Raw genomic sequence first — 23,863 nt, 5'->3', positions numbered from 1 at the left:
TTTGGTATATTTGGATTTTCAAAAGGCTTTTGACAAGGTCCCACACTGAAGATTAGTGTGCAAACTTAAAGCACACGGTATTGGGGGTATGGTATTGATGTGGATAGAGAATTGGTTGGCAGACAGGAAGCAAAGAGTGGGAATAAACGGGACCTTTTCAGAATGGCAGGCAGTGACTAGTGGGGTACCGCAAGGCTCAGTGCTGGGACCCCAGTTGTTTACAATATATATTAATGACTTAGATGAGGGAATTAAATGCAGCATCTCCAAGTTTGCCGATGACATGAAGCTGGGCGGCAGTGTTAGCTGTGAGGAGGATGCTAAGAGGATGCAGGGTGACTTGGATAGGTTAGGTGAGTGGGCAAATTCATGGGAGATGCAATTTAATGTGAGGTTATCCATTTTGATGGCAAGAACAGGAAAACAGATTATTATCTGAATCGTGGCCGATTAGGAAAAGGGGAGGTGCAACGAGACTTGGGTGTCATTGTACACCAGTCATTGAAAGTGGGCATGCAGGTACAGCAGGCGGTGAAAAAAGCGAATGGTATGCTGGCATTCATAGCAAGAGGATTCGAGTACAGGAAGCAGGGAGGTTCTACTACAGTTGTACAAGGCCTTGGTGAGACCACACCTGGAGTATTGTGTGCAGTTTTGGTCCCCTATCTGAGGAAAGACATTCTTGCCATAGAGGGAGTACAAAGAAGGTTCAGCAGATTGATTCCTGGGGTGGCAGGACTTTCATATGAAGAAAGACTGGATTGACTAGGCTTCTACTCGCTGGAATTTAGAAGATTGAGAGGGGATCTTATTGAAACGTATAAAATTCTAAAGGGATTGGACAGGCTAGATGCAGGAAGATTGTTCCTGATGTTGGGGAAGTTCAGAACGAGGGGTCACAGTTTGAGGATAAAGGGGAAGCCTTTTAGGACCGAGATGAGGAAAAACTTTTTCACACAGAGAGTGGTGAATCTGTGGAATTCTCTGCCACAGGAAACAGTTGAGGCCAGTTCATTGACTATATTTAAGAGGGAGTTAGATATGGCCGTTGTGGCTAAAGGGATCAGGGGTATGGAGAGAAGGCAAGTACAGGGTTCTGAGTTGGATGATCAGCCATGATCAGACATAATGGAGGTGCAGGTTCGAAGGGCTGAATGGCCTACTCCTGCACCTATTTTCTATGTTTCTATGTAGGAAAGTCTTGCTTGCATTTACCCTATCTATACCCCTCATAATTTTGTATACCTCTATCGAAGTTCCCCTCAATCTTCTATGTTCTAAGGAGTAAAGTCTTAATCTATTCACTCTTTCCCTATACCCTGGGTCCTCAAGTCCCAGCAACATCCTTGTAAATTTTGTCTGCACTCATTCAATCTTATTTACATCATTCCTGTAGGTGGGTGACTAAAACTGTAAGCAATACTCTAAATTAGACTTCATCAATATATGTTATACAACTTCCCATCTCCTGTACTCACTACTTAGATTTATAAAAGCCAATGTGCCTTCATTAATCAATGCATTGAGTAAAGATTCTTTGATCACATGCTCACCTGGATGTGCTACCACAGCCACATATACCTTTCCACCCAGCTGGCTTCACCTATCACCTTCCAGCTATTCTCATTCCTCTCCCCTCATTGTTTATTTCAGGTATCTACCCCCTTTCCTCTACCTGAAATGTCAACTGATAACTCTGATGCTCCTTGGCCTGCTGAGTTCCTCCAGCATTTTGTGTGTGCTGACTTGCAATATGCCAAAAGCTTTCTTTACCACTCCACTTTTGATGAATTATGGACCTGTACGAATGCCAAGCAACTCAACTTTCTTGGCCTTCTTGACCATGTGAGTCCTTGTCAACGGCCTCGTTAAAGCCCATGCAGACAACATCCATTACCTTTTGTAATCAACTTTCCTGGCAACTACCCTGGAAAAACTCTTTTAGGTTGGTTATACATGACTTACCATGCACAAAGGCTTGCTGACTACCCTTAATCAGTTCAAGTCTATCCAAATACTCATATATCCGATTGCTTAAAATACTTTCCAATAACTTTCCCACTACTGATATCAGACTCACCGGCCTATAAATCCTTGGCTTCTTCTTAAAGCTTGTCGTAAGCAATGGACTGCATTATCTATCCTCCAATCCTGTGGAACCTCATCCATAACTAAAGGTGTTTTAAATATCCTGCAGTTTCTGCACTTGCCTCCCACAGGATCTGAGGGAACACCTTGTCAGGCCCTGGGCATTTAACCACTCTAATTTGCCTCAATACAGCAAAAATCTCCTCCTCTGTAATCTGTGTAGGATCCGTGGCCTCACTGCAGTTTTGCCTCATTTCTATAAACTCTGTGTCCATCTCCCTAGTAAACACAGAAGCAAAAAAAAATCTATTTAAGATCTCCTCAATCTCCTTTGGCTCCATGAATAGATTACCACTCCAGAGAACCAATTTTGTCCTTTGCTGTTTTGCTCTTAATATATCTGTAGAGTCCTTAAGGACTTATCTGCCAGAGCAACCTTATGTGTTCTTCTTGCCTTCCTGATTTTCTTCTTCAGTGTTCCCTTGCATTTCTTATGCTCTTCAAATACTTCATTTGTTCCTGCCTGCCTGTACCTGCTATGTACTTCATTTTTCTTAGCCAGGGTCCCAATATCTATCAAAAACCAATGTCCCCTAAATTTATTATCCTGGGCTTTTATTCTGACAGGAACATACAAAACTCTGTACTCTCAAAGTTTCACTTTTGATAGCCTTCCGCTTGCCACATATACCTTGCTAAAAAAAAAAGCACCTATAACAGAAATAGACAGGAGTTTCAGGGAGATAGCCACCCCTAAAAGTCAGGAGACAGGTAGCTGAGTGACTGTCAGGAGAGGGAAGGGGAATAGGCAGAATGAGCAGAGCACTCCTGTGGCCGTTCCCATCAATAATAAGTATACCATTTTGGATATTGTTGGTGGAGACGACCTACCAGGGACAAGTTGCAGTGGTCGTGTCTCTGGCACTGAGAATGGACCCTCAGCTCAGAAGGGAAGGAGGGAAAAGAGGAGAGCAGTAGTGATAGGGGATTCGATAGTTAGGGGGACAGATAAGAGATTCTGTGGGAGAGATCAAGAATCCCGGATGGACTGTTGTCTCCTTAGTGCCAGGGACCGTAGTATTGCAGATCGAGTTCTCAGTATTCTCTTTCTTTCTTTTTAAATCTTTTTATTGAATAAGTATACAAAAAAGGTAAGCCATATAAACATTAATACAATGTTAAAGTATAATAAAATTCCAAAAGGTATCAATACCAAAAAAAATACTACAAACAATGTAATTTAAACATAAGAAACCAAGATAACATAATAGTATACTAAATTTTATATATATCAATGGAAAATAAAGAAAAAAAAAACCCCAAAAAAAACCCACCGTACAACTAACTAAAAGCAAAGCAAAGCAATGGGCTAACTTGAAACCAAACAGAGTTAAACTTAAAATCACGTCCTCAATCCCGACCTCCATTAAAAACAGTGAAAAAAAAACAAGAAGGGTAAATATTACATTAAATGAAAATATCGAATAAAAGGTCCCCAAATCTGTTCAAATTTAAATGAAGAATCATAAAGGTTACTTCTAATTTTCTCCAAATTCAAACATAAAATCGTCTGAGAAAACCAAAAAAAGGTAGTTGGAGCATTAAGCTCTTTCCAATGTTGTAAAATACATCTTTTCGCCATTAAAGTAAGAAATGCAATCATTCTACGGGCTGAAGGGGAAAGATTACTAGAAATTTTAGGTAGTCCAAAGATAGCAGTAATAGGGTGAGGAGAGATATCTATATTTAATACCTTAGAAATAATATTAAAAATATCTCTCCAAAAAGTTTCCAAAGTAGGGCAAGACCAAAACATATGAGTTAAAGAGGCTATCTGCCCCGAACATCTATCACAGAAAGGATTAATATGCGAGTAAAAACACGCTAACTTATCTTTGGACATATGTGCTCTATGAACCACTTTAAATTGAATTAGGGAATGTTTAGCACAAATAGAGGAAGTATTAACTAATTGTAAAATCTGCCCCCAATCATCCACAGAAATGGTAAGCCCCAATTCCTGTTCCCAATCTACCCTAATCTTATCAAATGGAGCTTTCCTAAGTTTCATAATAATATTATAAATCATAGCCGATGCACCTTTCTGACATGGATTGAGGTTAATTATCGAATCTAAAATATATGTAGGAGGAAGCATTGGAAAGGAAGAAAGTATAGTACTTAGGAAATTTCTAACTTGTAAATATCTAAAAAAATGTATTCTTGATAAGTTATATTTATTAGATAATTGTTCAAAAGACATAAGGGAACCATCTAAAAATAAATCCAAAAACCGTAAAATACCCTTAGTCTTCCAAGTTTGAAAGGCGCGATCCGTAAAAGAGGGAGGAAAAAATATGTTACCTAAAATAGGAATCGCTAACCCGAATTGATTAAGATCAAAAAATTTTCTGAATTGAAACCAAATGCGCAAAGCATATTTAACTATCGGGTTAGAGACCTGCTTAAGGCGTTTCAAATCAAAAGGGAGAGAGGAGCCTAAAATAGAGCCAAGTGTATAACCCTGAACAGATTGTAGTTCCAATGCTACCCATTTAGGAATAGATAGTATGTCCTGATCAAGTAACCAAAATTTCATATGTCGAATATTAATAGCCCAATAATAGAATCTAAAGTTAGGTAATGCTAAACCTCCATCTCTCTTAACTTTCTGTAAATGTATTTTACCCAGTCTCAGATTCTTATTCTGCCAAATAAATGAAGAAATTTTAGAGTCAACTTTATCAAAGAAAGATTTTGGAACGAAAATTGGTAATGCCTGAAACACATATAAAAATTTTGGCAAAAAAAACATCTTAACTGCATTAATACGACCAATCAAAGTTAAATATAAGGGAAACCATTTAGATGAAAGTTGAGTAATATGGTCTATTAATGGTAAAAAGTTAGTCTTAAATAAATCTTTGTATTTACAAGTAATTTTAATCTCAAGATATGAAAAATAATTATTAATCAATTTAAATGGAAATTTATAATATAAGGGAAGATGTTTATTAATCGGAAAAAGTTCACTCTTACTAAGATTTAATTTATAACCTGAAAAAAAACCAAATTGTGCTAATAACTCTAAAACAGCAGGAATGGATTTCTCAGGATTAGAAATATATAAAAGTAAATCATCAGCATAGAGTGATAATTTATGGGACTTTAATCCCCGAGTTATCCCAGTAATATTTGAAGATTCTCGAATAGCAATTGCAAGAGGTTCTAATGCAATATCAAATAATAGGGGACTAAGAGGACAGCCTTGTCGAGTACCTCGAAAGAGAGGAAAAAAAGGTGAGTTTAAAGAGTTAGTACGAACCGAGGCTACAGGGGAATGATATAACAGTTTAATCCAGGATATAAATTTCAAGCTAAAATTAAACATTTCAAGCACCTTAAATAAATAAGGCCATTCTACTCTATCAAAAGCTTTCTCGGCATCTAAAGAAATAACACACTCAGGAACATTTTGTGAGGGAGTATAAACGATATTTCACAATGTACGAATATTATAAAAAGAGTAACGACCTTTAATAAAACCCGTTTGGTCTTCCGAAATAATAGAAGGAAGTACTTTTTCTAGTCTATTTGCTAATAACTTAGAAAAAACTTTAGAATCAACATTTAATAAAGATATTGGTCTATAAGATGCACATTGAGCAGGGTCTTTATCCTTCTTTAGTATTAGAGAAATTGATGCTCTATTAAAAGATTCAGGAAGTTTACCAAGTTTCAGAGAAGCCTCAAAAACCCTACAGAGCCAAGGAATCAATAAAGAAGCAAAACATTTATAAAATTCAACGGTAAACCCATCCGGGCCAGGAGCTTTCCCCAGATTCATAGAAAAAATAACATTCTTAATCTCATCCATTGTAATGGAAGTATCTAATAAAGAAGACATATCCTGTGAAATCTGAGGGAAGTCTAACTTATCTAAAAAATCATTCATATATTTAGAATCTCGAGGAGACTCTGATTGATATAAAGAAGAATAAAAATCACAAAAGGTTTGATTAATCCCCACATGATCCAGTATCAATCGATCATTTTGGTTATAAATCTGATTGATTTGAGATTTAACATAATTAGATTTCAATTGATTAGCCAGCAGCTTGCCAATTTTGTCACTGTGAACATAAAAGTCACTTCTTGTTTTCTTTAATTGGTTTACAATCGAGGACGAGAGTAGTAAACTGTGTTCCATTTGAAGTTCAGTTCTTTGTTTGTATAACTCCTCAGAAGGAGCCATAACATATTTCTTATCAATTTCTTTAATCTTGTCCACAATTGCCATCTCCTCCTGCTTCTGTTTCTTCCTCAAAGCAGCAGAATACGAAATAATCTGACCCCGAATATAGGCTTTAAAAGTGTCCCAAAGAGTGTTAACCGAAATATCCTCTGTATGGTTAATTGTAAAAAAAAGCTCAATCTGTTCATTCATAAAGTTAACAAAGTCCGAGTCCTGAAGCAACAACGAATTAAAACGCCATTGTCTATTATTTGGTATATTGGCCATAATTTTAATAGAAAGCTTAAGTGGAGCATGATCCGAAATGGTTATAGAATCATAATCACATTTAATCACTGAAGGAATAAGATGAGAATCAATAAAAAAATAATCAATTCTTGAATAGGAATGATGAACATGTGAAAAGAAGGAAAAATCTTTTTCCTGAGGATGCAGAAAACGCCAAATATCCGTCGACCCAGAATCAGAAAGGAAAAAATTAATCAAATTTGCAGATTTATTAGGTAAGGTCCGTAAAGGAGCCGAACGGTCCGAAGCTGGAGACAAACAGGTATTAAGATCTCCGCCCCAGATCAATGAAAACTCGTTCAAATTCGGAAACTGATTAAACAATGATTTATAAAATTCCGGACAATCCATATTAGGAGCATAAACATTAACCAAAACTACTTTTTTATTAAATAGTAAACCACTAACCAATAAAAATCTACCATTCGGATCAGAAATAATATCCTGTTGTATAAAAGTAACTGAGGAATCTATAAAAATAGAGACGCCTCGAATCTTAGCATTGGAGTTCGAATGAAATTGTTGTTCCTTCCAGAATTTAAAAAAACGTAGTCTGTCCCCCCTCCGTACATGGGTCTCTTGTAAAAATAAAATTTGTGCTTTAAGTCTCCGGAACACTTTAAAAACTTTTTTCCTTTTAATAGGATGATTAAGACCGTTAGTATTCCAGGAGACAAAATTAATAATAGACTCCATAAATCCTAAAGTCAACTCACAACAAGGAGGATTGACGATAGGCTCGACCCACAAACCCGGAGAGGAAACAGAACATACGAAAGATACCGGGAAAAAGGACGCAACCAGTACTTCAATAATGTATATAGCCCAAAGAGAAAAAAACTAAAACGTGAAGCCCCTCCCACCACCCTCTGCCCCAAGACCCCAAGGCAAAATCTAAAGCAGACCCGCCCGAAAGAAGCAAGCGCTAAAACTACCCCCATGACTTCCGGTATACGCTCCCTAAAAAAAAAGGTATAAATATGAAAAAGATCAGCTAATTGTAAAACAGTAAAAAAGTAAAAAAAAGGTAACTCAATTAAAATACACACACAACAGAACAAAAGCCAGAAAATATGTATTAAAAAAAAACACAATAAACCCCAAACCCATGAATAAACACAACAACAAGAAAAAATAAGATTATTGACATAAAGTGGTTATAAAAAGCAAAACAGAATAAAATTTAAAAAAACTACAAAATTTAAGGCCACACAGGAAATACGTAAGATGACAAAAAGGAAGTAACCACCCAGAATCCCCTGGGAAAAGAAAGAAATGACGCAGTTGAAAAGAAAGTTTAGCAACCATATTAAGAAATCAAAAATAAACTTTTCTGCCCAAATAGGGCACGAAAAAGTTAAAACCAACCAATTCACAGCCTCCGATCAACAGAGATAATTAAAAAAAATAGCAATTAAGATGTTGAAGGTGAAAGTTGATCCAGATAACTCTGGGCATCCGATGGAGAATCAAAAAAACGAAGGACTCCATCTGACATACGAATCCTTAGACGTGCAGGGTACAGCAACGCTGGTCTTAAATCCATCTTATAGAATTCCGACATCACAGATCTGTAGCGAACCCGTTGGTCCCAGATTGGTTTACTGAAATCTTCCACAAATCGGAACCTAAGATCCGAAAAATCAATGAAACCTTTAGATCGAGCGAATCGAAACAGTCTCTCCTTGTCTTGAAAGTAATGAAAACGTAAGATAACATGCCTAGGTCTATCTGACCTAGACGAGTATGATGGGATTCTGTGAACACGATCCAGTAGCGGTGGTTGGTCAGGAAATACAGTAGGGAATGCATCTTTTAAAAGTTGAGAAAAATACTTCATGGGGTTGTTAGATTCCACAGCTTCACGCACCCCAATCATTCGTAAATTCTGCCGTCGCATTCTAGATTCCAAGTCAGAGTTTTTAAAAGTCAGAAAGTCAAGTTTCTTCTTCATTACATTAATTGTTTCTTCGATTTTCCCCATCTTAAGCTCACTTTGTTGCGCGAATTTTTGAAGATCAGATATAGCCGACTGATGTTCCACAATAAATGTTTGCATCTTATCAATTGAATCGGCAATTTTCTGGAGATTAATTGAGATTTCCGTATGAATCAGGTCTTTAACAGAGTCTGCAATTTCCGTACGAATCATCTCCCTAACAGAGGTTGAAATTTCCCTCTGAATTAACTCCGATATAGCTTTCAAAATCACCGGTGATTCAGTCGGGGGGAGATCCGTACCTTTCGGTTTAACCGGAGGTTTACCATCCTTGCCGTTTTTCCCGTTCTTAGACATAGCAGATCTAAGTTCCATCCAGTTGTCGGAGAATTCAGTTTAATTCAAAATATTGTAAGAGTTGATGCCTTAATGGTTAATTAAAGTATAGCTGACCATAGAGAAAAAAAACTCAGAGGTAATGGAGTGAGTCAAGAACGCGACTTCACTCCATGAGCGCTACCGGAAGTCCCCCTCAGTATTCTCAAGAGGGAGGGTGAGCAGCCAGATGTCATGGTCCATGTAGGGACCAATGACGTGGATAGGAAGAAGGAGGAGGTCCTGCAAAGAGAGTTTAGGGAGTTAGGTGCAAGGTTGAAGGACAGAACCTCCAGGATTGCAATCTCAGGATTGCTACCCGTGCCACGTGCTAATGAGGCTAGAAATAGAAAGATAATGCAGCTAAATACGTGGCTAAGGAGTTGGTGCAGGAGGGAGGGCTTCATGTTTCTGGACAATTGGGCTTTGTTCCAGGGAAGGTGGGACCTGTTCTGAAGGGACCGTTTGCACCTGAACTGGAGGGGGACTAACATCCTTGCAGGACGGTTTGCTGGTGCTGCTCCGGGGGGTTTAAACTAGATTTGCAGGGGGAGGGGAACTAGAATGTTAGAGCAGATAGTGAGGTGGAGGAGGATAAAGGTCATGTGCGAACTGCAAGTATAGACAGAAATCAAAGGTTTGTACGAGATAGAAATGTTCTCAGGTGCATCTATTTCAATGCAAGGAGTATTGTAGGTGAGGCTGATGAGCTCAGGGAATGGATTGGCACATGGGATTACGACATTATTGCTATTACTGAGACTTGGTTGCAGGAAGGGCAGGACTGGCAGCTTAATGTCTGGGGTTTCGTTGTTTCAGACGTGACAGAGGGGGAGGGGTATTACTAGTCAGGGAAAATATCACAGCCCTGGAGGGCTTGTCTACAGAGGCCATATGGGTGGAGCTGAGGAACGGGAAAGGTGCGACCACACTAATAGGGTTGTATTATAGACCACCCTATAGTCAGAGAGAATTGGAGGAGCAAATCTGTAGAGAGATAGCAGACTGATGTAAGAAACAGAAAGTTGTAATAGTATGGAATTTTAACCTTCCACATATTGACTGGGACTCCCACACTGTGAAAGAGCTGGATGGCTTGGAGTTTGTCAAATGTGTTCAGGAAAGTTTTCTAAATCAATATATATAGGTACCAACGAGAGAGGATGCAACACTTGATCTCCTATTGGGGAACCAGACAGGTCAGGTGTCAGAAGTATGTGTAGGCAAACATTTTGGGTCCAGTGACCAAAATGTCATTAGTTTCAAGTTAATTATGGATAAAGAAAGATCTAGTCCTCGATTTGAGGTCCTAAATTGGAGAAAGGCCAATTTTGTGGAGATGAGAAAAGATCTAGGAAGAGTGGATTGGGATAAGTTGTTTTCTGGTAAGAATGTGTTCAGTAAGTGGAAGGCCTTCAAAGGTGAAATTTTGCGAGTGCAGAGTTTGCATGTTCCTGCCAGGATTAAAGGCAAAGTTAACAGGTATAGGGAACCTTGGTTTTCAAGGGATATTGGCAATCTGGTTAAGAAAAAGAGAGAGGTGTATAGCAGGTATAGGCAACTAGGAACAAATGAGGTACTTGAAGAGTGTAGAAAATGTAAGAAAATCAGGAAGGCAAAAAGAAGAAATGAGGTTGCTTTGGCAGATAATGTGAAGGTAAACCCAAAGGGTTTCTACAAGTATATTAAGAGTAAAAAGATAGTAAGGGACAAAATTGGTCCCCTAGAAGATCAGAGTGGTTGTCTATGTGTGGAGCCTCGGGAGATGGGGGAGATCTTAAACAGTTTTTTTTTCATCGGTATTTATTCAGGAAACTGGCAGAGTGTATATGGAAGGAAAGGAAACAAGCAGTAGTATCATGGAACATATAGAGATTAAAGAGGAGGTGCTTGCTGCCTTACAGCGAATAAAGGTCGATAAATCCCCCAGGCCTGACAGGATATTTCCTCAGATGTTGAGAGAGACTAGTGTAGAAATTTCAGGGGCCCTGGCAGAAATATCTACAATGTCCTTAGCCACCGGTGTGGTGCCGGAGGACTGGAGGGTGGCTCGTGTTGTTCCGTTGTTTAAAAAAGGCTCTAAAAGTAAACCAGACCGGTGAGCCTAAAATCATTAACAGGTAAATTATTGGAAGGTGCTCTGAGAGATTGGATATACAAGTATTTGGACAGCCAAGGGCTGATTAAGGATAGTCAGCATGGCTTTGTGCGTGGTAGATAGTGTTTAACGAATCTTGTAGAGTTTTTTGAGGAGGTTACAAAGAAAGTAGATGAGAGAAAGGCTGTGGCTGTTGTCTACATGGACTTTAGTAAGGCCTTTGACAAGGTCCCACATGGGAGGTTAGTTCAGAAGGTTCAGACGCTAGGTATTCATGGAGAGGTTGTAAACTGGATTCGAAATTGGCTGTGTGGGAGAAGACAGAGAGTGGTAGTGGATGATTGCTTATCAGACTGGAGGCTTGTGACTAGGGGTGTGCCTCAAGGATCTATGCTGGGACCATTGTTGTTTGTTGTCTATATCAATGATCTGGATGAAAATGTGGAAAATTGGATCAGCAAGTTTGTTGATGATACTAAGATTGGAGGTGTTGTGGACAGCAAGGAAGGCTTTCAAAACTTGCAGAGGGATCTGGACCAGCTGGAAAAATGGGCTAGAAAATGGCAGATGGAATTTAATGCAGACAAGTGTGAGGTGTTGCATTTTGAAAGGACAAATCAAGGTAGGACATACACAGTAAATGGTAGGGCACTGAGGATTGCGGAGGATCAAAGGGATCTGGGAGTTCAGATACATAATTCCCTGAAAGTGGCATCACAGGTGGACAGGGTGGTAAAGAAGGCTTTTGGCATCCTGGCATTCATAAATCAAAGTATTGAGTATTGGAGTTGGGATGTTATGGGAAGGTTGTATAAGACATTGGTGAGGCCAAATTTGGAGTATTGTGTGCAGTTCTGATCACCTAACTATAGGAAGGATATCAGTAAGATTGAAAGAGTGCAGAGAAGATTTACTAGAATGTTGCTGGGTCTTCAGGTGTTGAGTTACAGGGAAAGATTGAACAGGTTAGGACTTTATTCCTTGGAGCGTAGAAGAATGATGGGAGATTTGATAGAGGTTTACAAAATTGTGAAGGGTATAGACAGAGTAAATGCGAGTAGGCTCTTTCCACTTAGATTACTAGAGATAAATACGAAAGGACATGGCTTTAGGGTGAAAAGGGAAAGGATTGGGGAACTTCTTCACTCAGAGAGTGGTGGGAGTGTGGAACGAGCTGCCATCTGACATGGTAAATGCGAGGTCACTCTTAAGTTTTAAGAACAAATTGGATAGATACATGGATAGGAGAGGTCTGGAGGGTTATGGACTGGGTGCGGGTCAATGGGACTGGCAGAATAAATTTTCTGCACAGACTAGAAGGGCCAAATGGCCTGTTTTCTGTGCTGTGGTGTTCTATGGTTCTATCCAAATCCTACTTGCCAGATCCTTTCTGATACTATCAAAATTAGCCTTTCTCCAATTTAGAATCTCAACCCAAGGACCAGACCTATCCTTTTCCATAATTACCTTGATACTAATGGCGTTATGATCACTAGATGCAAAGTGTTGCCCACACAAACGTCTGTCAACTACCCTGTCTCATTCCCTAATAGGAGATCTAGCATTTCAGTATTGCACTCACCCTACTTGGGACTTCATTGACTGATTAAGGAAACTTTCCTTACAAACTCTTTCCCATCCAACCCTCTTACATTATGGGAGTCGTAGTCAATGTATGGAAAGTTAAAATCACCTATTATCACAACTGTTTCCTGTAAGTCTGCGATCTCTCTACAAATTTGTTCCTCTGAATCCCGCGGACTGTTGGGTGGTCTATAATATAGCTCCATTAATGTGGTCTTACCCTTCTTATTCCTCAATTCCACCCATAAATGCTGAATCAAGCTCTTGTGGTTCTGTGGTGGGATTACTGACCTTGCCTTGCATTTGCCTTTAAATTTACAGCTCAGCGTAATATTAACTTCTGTTTTGTTTCACTGAAATTCTTGTTTTTGTGTTGTCAGGATGGGTTCACTCCCCTGGCGGTTGCACTGCAACAGGGCCACAACCAAGTTGTTGCTATCTTACTTGAAAATGACACCAAAGGAAAGGTGCGCTTACCAGCCCTACATATTGCTGCAAGGAAAGATGATACCAAATCTGCTGCTTTGCTGTTACAGAATGACCACAATGCTGATGTACAGTCAAAGGTGAGACTCCTTACCCTAATTAGAAAGAGAATGCTGAATAAGCATCACCATATTAATAAGATTGTGTGTGTTTTAACTCAGTGGACAGTTTCTTCATTTCATAGTAGTGTATTTATTCTGATATATTTTGCTTATAATCAATTAGGGATATATTCTGTGCTCCATATATAGAGTATTAAAAGCTATTCAGGATATAATCTGTGCTCCATATATACATATTCAACTGAATGTGTATAACAACTTATTTTACTGATCTCCCCTATGCTCACAATTAAACAATGTATTTTCCATTTCTAAATGGTTGTTGCAGTCGACAGTAGAGATTCTGCAGACATACACAGAATGATGGATACCATTCATCATTCATGAAGGAAGTTTTTTTTTCCTGAAACACTGACTGACGCTCTGAATTCCTCCAGCATTTTGTGAATGTTCTGGATTTCCAACGTGTAGAGAATCTCATGTGTTTATGATTTGTCAAAATAAATTGGGTTTAATTTGGACATACTTGGGGTCGTTTGAAGACTCATCCTAGGCATGGTAAAGGTTGGTTCAAAACAAACTATTATGGATGATGGAAATATGAAATAAAACTGAAAAAACATGTAAATAGTCATGTAAACAGGCAGCATTCATAGAGGGAGAAACAAAGTTAATATTATAGTTGTACGTTTGTATCTGTCCACTCAATTCAGCCTTCAAACCTGCACCATCATTCAGCGCAATTGTTTCTGATCAGTTATCTTAATGCTGTTCCTGCTGTCTTCCCATACTTATTGATGCATTTTGCATCTAGAAACTTATTTTTAAAATAGTCAGCAACTTGGCTTCCATAATGTTCTGTAGTGCTGAATTTCAAAGGTTCACCACTTTCTGAATGCAAACATTTCTCCTCATCTTTTTAACAAATTTCTTGCCTAATAATTGTGGCCCCAGCCAGAGAAACACTCAATTCGTCTAGCCTTGTCAGAATTTTGTAAGTTTCAATTAGTTCACTAAATCCTGGTTCATACTAGCTTAATCTCTCTTCATATGGCAGTCCCAGCTTCTGAGTTCTTATATTGCAACTCAGTGCAGCCCCACTGAGAGCTGATATTGTATATAAGGTTTATTTATGTTAATTCACTAAAGGTTCTGTGAATTTGTTATGAGATTGGGAGATCTAGATACAGTACATCTCAGAAAAATTCAGATTTATTACGTACAGCTCCAAAAGATACGCATTCCATTGCAGGGACCCAAGTGAATAATTGTTAAGGGAAATAATATTGTATAACCTAGAACATCCTCTCCATGACCTACTGAATAAACAGCTGAGCACTCTTTTGAGCAGACTCATTCAGCTCCACTGTCACAAGGACTGTAACAGAAAATCTTTCCTACCATTTGCAATAAGTATATACAACAGTTCATCTCCATGTGACAGGAGAACACATATCACAGTGCAATAGTCCCTATTTTATTATTTTGTAAATTATTATTGTAGATTATTTTACATTGGTAAATTATTGTGTATGTTATTCTGTACTTTATTATGAATTAAGTCTGCACACTGCAAATTATGGGATCAATAAAGTACTTATTAATATTATATAAAAATTAAAAGTGGATTCAGTTATGAATTGAGGAGTTTATGAATAATTGATTTGGCAGAATGTTTTCTGCCTAATTCTCCTGCCTGAACTATCAATCACTCTCTAATTTTAAACTCATAATTAAAATTAACATCTAGTAATTGCTGCTCTGCAACATGCCTTCTTGTTCCTATTGAAAAGAAAGACAGGAATAAGAATAAAATTGATGTTTCTGCAGATGGAGATCAGGCCTCAGGGCTCTGATTCTAGCTTGTGTATTTTACCATCAAATAATTGATATAGTTTTGATACTGAGTTTTATCAGCACCTCTCTTAAAAAGTTGATCCATTAATTTTAAAAGGCAATTCTAAATGTTTGGTGGAGGATGTAATTGTATTATGTTCTTGTGAAGTAATTTAAAATCAAAGAGAACTCCTTGCTATGCTATACATTTGCCATCACATCTTCTGTGACCTTAGGACATATTTCAAGCTTTTGGTGTATGCTGCTTTTAACAGCCTTCACATATGGATTATGCATAATTATACAGTGCTTTATGTTCAGTTACAATGTATTAACTCTGCTGCTTTCTATTCAGAAGGATCCTTTATGTCTTCATCGATAGATAGTTCTTTGTTTTGGAGTTTCTTTCCGGCTTAAAATTTTAATTTTTCTTCCTTTTTCATGACAATGTTTCTGTTTCTTTTTAATGCTGTTCCAGATGATGGTGAATAGAACCACAGAGGTATTTGTCTAGACTCCTTCAAATGTTCTCATTTATATCCTAAAGTTCTCCTATAAGATTTATATTACTGTATAACTGCTTGGTTTATTATGCTGGCAATCATGACGTTTACATTCATTTCCATGAAATCTGGTTTTATTATACTCCTTGTAAATTAAATAAAATTTAAGATGATGTTATATTAATTTCATTAATAATATAATAGGAGAAGGCGTTAAATTGCAGTTATAATTAAAGTTACCAATAAAAAATCACCCTGAAAATATGTATACAAAAATTACATTTAAAGTGGTTCTTTTTAGTGGGTGTGTGTCCATGTATAATGTGTAAATTTACTTGCGTTAAATATTGATGCACTACAGAGGGCATCTTTTTCCTTATGAATCCAGTTTAAAATGAGTAGATTATTTTTAGATATACCTCTAGGGCAGTTAAGTATATACATTAGCTGGCCATGGGAATATCAATGAGTTTCAAGATGGCTAAGACTATATTATTGTATTTCTATTGCATTTCTTGGCATTTTCTTATATTATTTTGTATTTCTGATTTTGACAAGAATCCATAATTCAGCTTTTGTGTTGTTTTGCAGTCCTGTGCAACTCTCCTGCATTTAATTCTCCTCCATGCATTTTCTCATGAAAATTAAATTTGATTTTCTTAGAACATAGAAACATAGAAAACCTACAGCACAAAACTGACCCTTCGGCCTACAAAGCTGTGCTGAACATGTCCTTACCATAGAAATTACCTAGGGTTACCCATAGCCCTCTATTTTTCTAAGCTCCATGTACCTATCCAGCAGTCTCTTAAAAGACCCTATCTTATCTGCCTTAACCACCATCACCAGCAGCCCATTCCACGCACTCACCACTCTCTGTGTAAAAAACTTACCCCTGACATCTCCTCTGTACCTGCTTCCAAGCACCTTAAAGCTGGGCCCTCTCGTGTTAGCCATTTCAACCCTGGGAAAAAGCCTCTGACTATCCACACGATCAGTGCCTCTCATCATCTTATAGATCTCTAGCAGGTCACCTCTCATCCTCCATCGCTCCAAGGAGAAAAGACCAAGTTCACTCAACCTGGAGTCCTGACGAAGGGTCTCGGCCCGAAACGTCGACTGTACATCTTCCTATAGATGCTGCCTGGCCTGCTGCATTCACCAGCAATTTGTATGTGTGTTGCTTGAATTTCCAGCATCTGCAGACTTCCTCGTGTTCACTCAATCTATTCTCATAAGGCATGCTCCCCAATCCAGGCAACATCCTTGTAAACCTCCTCTGCACCCTTTCTATGGTTTCCACATCCTTCCTGTAGTGAGGCGACCAGAACTGAGCGCAGTACTCCTAGTGGGGCCTGACCAGGGTCCTATATAGCTGCAACATTACCGTTCTTCTTCTAAATAATTGTGCTCTCTCTTTTCCTTCATTACAATGTATGCCTCCATAATATGGCATTTATTTATTTATTTATTTAGAGATGCAGTGTGGTCAGGTCCTTCCGGCCCAAAGAGTCGCACCACCTAGCAACCCCTGATTTATCCTTAGACTAACCACAGGACAATTTACAACGACAGATTAATCTTCTAACAGCAAAGTGGGAGGAAACCAGAACACCTGGAGGATATCTGCGCTTTTGCGGGGAGGATGTACAGACTCCTTACAGACTGTACCAGAATTGAACTGTGAAGTCTGACAATTACAGCATCACACGATAGAATAGTTTAGATCAGCAGTGGAAAAGGGCAGTAAATGTATCCGTGTAGTCGATGTCATGAAAATATGGACCTGATGGAAGACATTCCTTTCTTTACCTTGGAAGACACTAGCAGTGTAGTGTAAAATCCAGGTGTCAGGGGTCCATTCCGAGAGGGAAGGTTCTTAGGAAGCAGAAAGGTCTGAAAGTAGATAAGTCAGCTGGACCAGGGTTCTGAAAGAGGTGGTTGAAGAGATTGTGGAGGCATTATTAATGATCTTTCAAAAATCAACTGATTCTGGAATGGTTCCAGAAGACTGGAAAATTGCAAATGTCACTCCACTCTTCGATGAGGGAGAGAGGCAGAGGAAAAGAAACTATAGGTCAGTTAGTCCACATTATAATGCCATAAAGCCCTCTTATTGTTTGAAGGAAAAGAGTGAGGCACAATTATTTGGAAGAAGAAAATCAAATTTAATTTTAACGAGCAAATGAATGGAGGGAAGATGTTGGAGTCGATTATTAAGGATGAGGTCTCAAGTTACTTGGAGGCACATAATGAAATAGGGTGTAGTCAGCATAGTTTCCTCAAGGGAAAATCTTGCCTGGCAAATCTGTTGGAGTTCTTTGAAGAAATAACAAGCAGGATAGACAAAGGAGATTTGGTTGATGTTGTGTACTTGGATTTTCAGAAGGCCTTTTACAAGTTGCCACACACAAGGCTGCTTAACAAGCTACGAGCTCATGGTATTACAGGAAAGATTCTAGCATGGATAAAGCAGTGGCTGATTGGAAGGAGGGAATGAGTGGGAATAAAGGGAGCTTTCTCTGGTTGGCTGCCAGAGATGAGTGGAGTTCTACAGGGGTATGTGTTGGGAATGATTCTTTTTACTGTACATGTCAATGATTTGGATGATGGAATTGATGGCTTTGTTACAAAGCTTGCAGATGATATGGATAGGTGGAGGGGTAGGTAGTTTTCAGGAAGTAGGGAGGCTACAGAAGGACAGACAGATTAGGAGAATGGACAAAGAAATGGCAGATGGAATATAGTGTTGGGAATTGTATGGTCATGCACTTTGGTAGAAAAAATGAAAGGGTTGACAAGGCATTTGACAAGGTACCCCATGCAAGGCTTATTGAGAAGGTAAAGAGGCATGGGATCCAAGGGGATATTGCTTTGTGGATCCAGAGCTGGCTTGCCCACAGAAGGCGAAGAGTGGTTGTAGACAGGTCATATTCTGCATGGAATTCGGTGACCAGTGGTGTGCCTCAGGGATCTGTTCTGGGACCCCTGCTCTTCATGATTTATATAAATGACCTAGTTGAAGAAGTGGAGGGCTGGGCTAGTAAATTTGTTGATGACACAAAGGTTGGAGGTGTTGTGGATAGTATGGAGGGCTGTCAGAGGTTACAGCAGGACACTGATAGGATGCAAAACTGGGCTGAGAAGTGGCAGATGGAGTTCAACGCAGTTAAGTATGAGGTCAATCATTTTGGTAGGTCAAATATGATGGCAGATATAGCATTAATGGCAAGACTCTTGGCAGTGTGGAGGATCAGAGCGATCTTGGGCTCCGAGTCCATAGGACACTCAAAGCAGCTGCGCAGGTTGACTCTGTGGTTAAGAAAGCACACGGTGCATTGACCTTCATCAATTGTGGGATTGAGTTTAAGAGCTGAGAGGTAATGTTGCAGCTATATAGGACCCTGGGCAGACCCCACTTGGAGAACTGCGCTCAGTTCTGGTTACCTCGCTATAGGAAGGATGTGGAAACCATAGAAAGGCTGCAGAGGAGAATTACAAGGATGTTGCCTGGATTGGGGAGTGTGCCTTATGAGAATAGGTTGAGTGAACTTGACCTTTTTTCCTTGGAGTGACAGAGGATGAGAGGTGACCTGATAGAGGTGTATAAGATGATGAGAGGCATTGATCGTGTGGATAGTTTGAGGCTTTTTCCCAGGGCTGAAATGGGTAGCATGAGAGGGCATAGTTTTAAATTTCTTGGAAGTAGATACAGAGGAGATATCAGGACTAAGTTTTTTACACAGAGAGTGGTGAGTGCGTGGAATGAGGTGCCGGCGATGATGGTGGAGGCGGATATGATAGTGTCTTTTAAGAGACTCCTGGACAGGTATATGGAGCTGAGAAAAATAGAGGGCTATGGGTAACGGTATGGATAGGGACATGTTTGACATAGCTTTGTGGGCCGAAGGGCCTGTATTGTGCTGTAGGTTTTCTATGTTTCTACTATTTTCTAAATGGTGAGAAAATACAAAAAACTGAGCTGCAAAGGGACTTGGGATTCCTTGTGTAGGATTCCCTAAAGGTTAGTTTGCAGGTTGAGTCTGTGGTGAGGAAGGCAAATGTGATGTTAGCATTCATTTCAAGTGAACTAGAATATAAGAGCAAGGATGTAATGTTGAGACTTTATAATGCACAGGTGAGGCCTCACTTGGAGTGTTGTGAGCAGTTTGGTCCCCTTATCGTTGAAAGGATGTGCTGAAACTGGAGAGGGTCAAAAGGAGGTCCATGAAAATGATTCCAAGATTGAATGGCTTGTCAAATGAATAACATTTGATGGCTCTGGGCCTGTATTCTCTAGAATTCAGAAGAATGCGGGATGACCTCATTGAAACCTATCGAATGGTGAAACGACTTGACAGAGTGGATGTGGAGAGGATGTTTCCTATAATGGGAGAGTCTAAGACCAAAGGACACAGCCTTAGAATAGAAGGGCGTCCTTTTTAGAACGGAATTGAGGAGTAATTTTTTAGCCAGAAAGTGGTAATCTGTGGAATTCTATGCCATAGGCAGCTGTAAAGGCAGAAGTTGATAGTTTCTTGATTGGTCAGGGTATGAAGGGATACAAGGAGAAGGCAGGAAGTTGGGGCTAAGAGGACAATTGGATCAGCCATGATGAAATGGTGGTGTAGGCTCGATGGGCCAAATGGCCTCATTCTGCTCCTATATTTTATGGCTTTATGGATTTATGATCTTATAATATTCTACAGGAGTTCTTGTAATTAGCAGCACCTCCAGACAAACATCTCAGAGCTTTGAAGCTATAAAGTCATACAATTTGACAGCGTGGAAACAGGGCCTAAAGCACAACTCATCCCTGTGATAAACGTTCCAATCTGAGTAATCCCATTTCCCTGTGCTAACGTTCCAATTTGAGTAATCCCATTTCCCTATGATAATGTTCCAATCTGAGTAATCCCATTTCCCTGTGATAACGTTCCAATCTGAGTAATCCCATTTCCCTGTGATAACGTTCCAATGTGAGTAATCCCATTTCCCTGTGATAAACGTCCCAATGTGAGTAATCCCATTTCCCTGTGCTAACGTTCCAATCTGAGTAATCCCATTTCCCTGTGATAACGTTCCAATCTGAGTAATCCCATTTCCCTGGGATAAACGTTCCAATGTGAGTAATCCCATTTCCTTGGGATAAACGTTCCAATCTGAGTAATCCCATTTCCCTGTGATAACGTTCCAATCTGAGTAATCCCATTTCCCTGTGATAACGTTCCAATCTGAGTAATCCCATTTCCCTGTGATAACGTTCCAATCTGAGTAATCCCATCTCCCTGTGATAACGTTCCAATGTGAGTAATCTCATTTCCCTGTGATAAACATTCCAATCTGAGTAATTCCATTTTCCTGTGCTAACGTTCCAATCTGAGTAATCCCATTTCCCTGTGATAATGTTCCAATCTGAGTAATCCCATTTCCCTGTGATAACGTTTCAATGCGAGTAATCCCATTTCCCTGTGATAACGTTCCAATCTGAGTAATCCCATTTCCCTGGGATAAATGTTCCAATGCGAGTAATCCCATTTCCCTGTGATAATGTTCCAATCTGAGTAATCCCATTTCCCTGTGATAATGTTCCAATCTGAGTAATCCCATTTCCCTGTGATAACGTTTCAATGCGAGTAATCCCATTTCCCTGTGATAACGTTCCAATCTGAGTAATCCCATTTCCCTGGGATAAACGTTCCAATGCGAGTAATCCCATTTCCCTGTGATAACGTTCCAATCTGAGTAATCCCATGTCCCCGTTATAGCGTTCCAATTTGAGTAATCCCAATTCCCTGTGATAGCATTCCAGTCTGAGTAATCCCATTTCCCTGTGATAAGTGTTCCAATCTCAATAATCCCATTTCCCTGTGATAATATTCCAATCTGAGTAATCCCATTTCCCTGTGATAGCATTCCAATTTGAGTAATCCCAATTCCCTGTGATAGCATTCCAGTCTGAGTAATCCCATTTCCCTGTGATAAGTGTTCCAATCTCAATAATCCCATTTCCCTGTGATAATATTCCAATCTGAGTAATCCCATTTCCTTGTATTAAATGTTCCAATCTGAATAATCCCATTTCCCTGTGACAAAAATTCCAATCTAATTAATCCCATTTTCCTGTGATAATGTTCCAATCTGAGTAATCCCATTTCTCTGTGTTTAGCTCAATAATTTATTACTTTTAAATGTCATCATTTATACCCAAGCTTACCATTTGTTCAAATACTCATGACCCTTTGTAGGAAAAATTTGCTTCTAACCTAAAATGGTAAAATTTTCTGTCTAAATTTAAACCTAAAATCCGTTTATTTTAATCAGCACTGCACTAGGAAAAAGAATGTGACTAACTAGTGTATCTGTGTCTCTCCTAATTTTCTGAAGCTCCAAATGGTCATTCTAGGGAAAAGAATCTCTCCTGATAACCCATGCCTTACAATCCCAGCAAAATCCTTGTGAACCTTTCTCGCTCAATCACATTCTTTCTATGGAATGGTGACCAGAACTGCCCACAAGATTCCAGAAGCAGTCTTATCAACAGCTGTAAGATCCGTTCCCAGTTTTTGTACTCAGTGCCCTGACTGGTGAAGGCAAGTGTGCCATACTCCATCTTCACCACCTTGTCAACCTGTGTCATCCCTTTCAGGGAACTATCTCAAAGTTATGTACGTATATTGCCACAAGCACAAGTACATGTGCAATGAAAAACATATTTGCAGTAACGTCACTGGCACACTGGCAGAAGCATTCACTTGAGTGGCATTCCCTAGGTTTCTCTGTCCTGCTATGTATGTCCTCCCTGATTTAACTTGCCAAAATGCATTGCCTTGCACTTTTCTAAGTTTAGTTCCATTTGCCATCTCCTTGGTCCACAGCAGTTCATGAAGATCCTACTGTAACTTTAGAACATCAATCTGTTACTCTCCACTGCCATTTTGATACCAATTTTGTTGTTATCCACAAACTTCCAGTTTTAGATGGCACTGGTGAAGTACAGCAACAACTATTAACTACTTTATTAGTCACACCTTTTCTTGAAAAAAGCAATCATTGCAAAGAATAGCCTGTAACTTCCTCTTTGGAGTACAACCTGGCAGTTTTGCATCTTGAACTGAAGTCTCGTAGGTGCAGGAGCAGAGTGGCATGTAAGGGCTGAATCAAGGCGGTGGGACCTGGGCCTGAGAGCAGAGAATGAGCCAATATTTGGCTGCTGGAATGGCTTGGAGGAGATTATGAAGTGGCAGAACCGAGGCGAGACAGTCGAGGTGACAGGGCCCAGTCAAGCCTATTTAAGCATTGGGCTGAATTGGAAGGGTCAGGTATGGGCCGAATTGAGGCCACATGTCCCAGGTCTGAGAGCCTATGGAAATGGCAGGGCCTGGGTCTGAGAGTGAGCAATGACCCGCCGTTTGGCCAATTTAAGCGCCAGGCCAGATCGAGAAGGTCAGGGTGTCTTGCTGTTCTGTGAGGTTTACTCTTTTCTGCACTGGACTGAGATTGTGGCCTGCAACTAGCAGGCTCCTGAATTGGATGTGACTGGTTTTGTGGCTGTGGACTCACTTTCATCATCTTCAGTTCTGAATGTTGTTTGCTTATTTGTATTGTTTACATGATTTGTTTTTTTCTGCATATTGGGTGTTTGACGTTCTTTTTTTAATGGGTTCTATTGAGTTTCTTTGTTTAGTGGCTGCCTGTAAGGAGACAAATCTCAAGGTTGTATATAGTATACATACTTTGATAATAAATGTATTATCATGGGACTTACATCCTCATTCAAACCATTCAAACAAATAATAGGGAATCCAATACTTTCCTCTGTAGCACACTACTGATCACAGGCCTCCAATCTGAAAAGCAACCCTAACTGTCCACTAAGCTAAAAACTGTGTGAGAAAATCAGGACAATTCCATACAATTCAAGCTATTGATTATCTAGTACAGTGTCAAAATTTCTTTTCTTTGGAATAGATGTTAATTCTTTTACATTCCTAAAGCTGACTTTGCTGGATTTGCTGCCCCTTTAAGGCCAACATTTAAACTGTTGTCATTGTCATAGTGTTCTATCCTTCCTGCATTTAGTGAACCTTTCATTTTCAAATCATACCCAATAATCTCTGCATGGAGACTGTAGATGATTTTGCAAGTAGCACAATTGAAGAGGACCTAAAGGTGTGTTTAAAATTAATTTTATACAAGCAGGCACTTTATCAGCACCACAGGATAACTGGTGTCACAGCTTTGCCACCATAATGTTTACATTGTTTCTGTTCAATCATTCTATGAGGCCCATAGTATTGTTCCAGTCAGTGCACAGAAAGCTCAGTGGTGACTTTCACTGGGCCTGCA

At 39.4% G+C, this 23,863-nt stretch overlaps 1 protein-coding gene across 5 annotated transcripts in view; it reads left to right on the top strand.

Annotated features, from left to right (window-relative positions):
* The window catches only part of LOC134344194 (ankyrin-2-like), a 978,678-nt gene that overhangs the window by 514,244 nt on the left and 440,571 nt on the right, over window positions 1-23,863 (top strand). For 4 of the 5 annotated variants that reach the window (XM_063043600.1, XM_063043602.1, XM_063043601.1 and 1 more), the window contains 2 exons: window positions 13,008-13,193; window positions 15,490-15,513. In XM_063043600.1, the coding sequence (XP_062899670.1) occupies window positions 13,008-13,193; window positions 15,490-15,513 (210 nt within the window). The remainder of the gene's footprint in view (window positions 1-13,007; window positions 13,194-15,489; window positions 15,514-23,863) is intronic. The other variant, XM_063043603.1, reaches the window with a different exon arrangement.

This window comes from Mobula hypostoma, chromosome 3, assembly GCF_963921235.1.
Source record: "Mobula hypostoma chromosome 3, sMobHyp1.1, whole genome shotgun sequence".
NCBI classification, from domain to species: domain Eukaryota; kingdom Metazoa; phylum Chordata; class Chondrichthyes; order Myliobatiformes; family Myliobatidae; genus Mobula; species Mobula hypostoma.
Note: the sequence above shows the minus strand (reverse complement) of the source record. Positions and strands in the feature narration are given on the sequence as shown.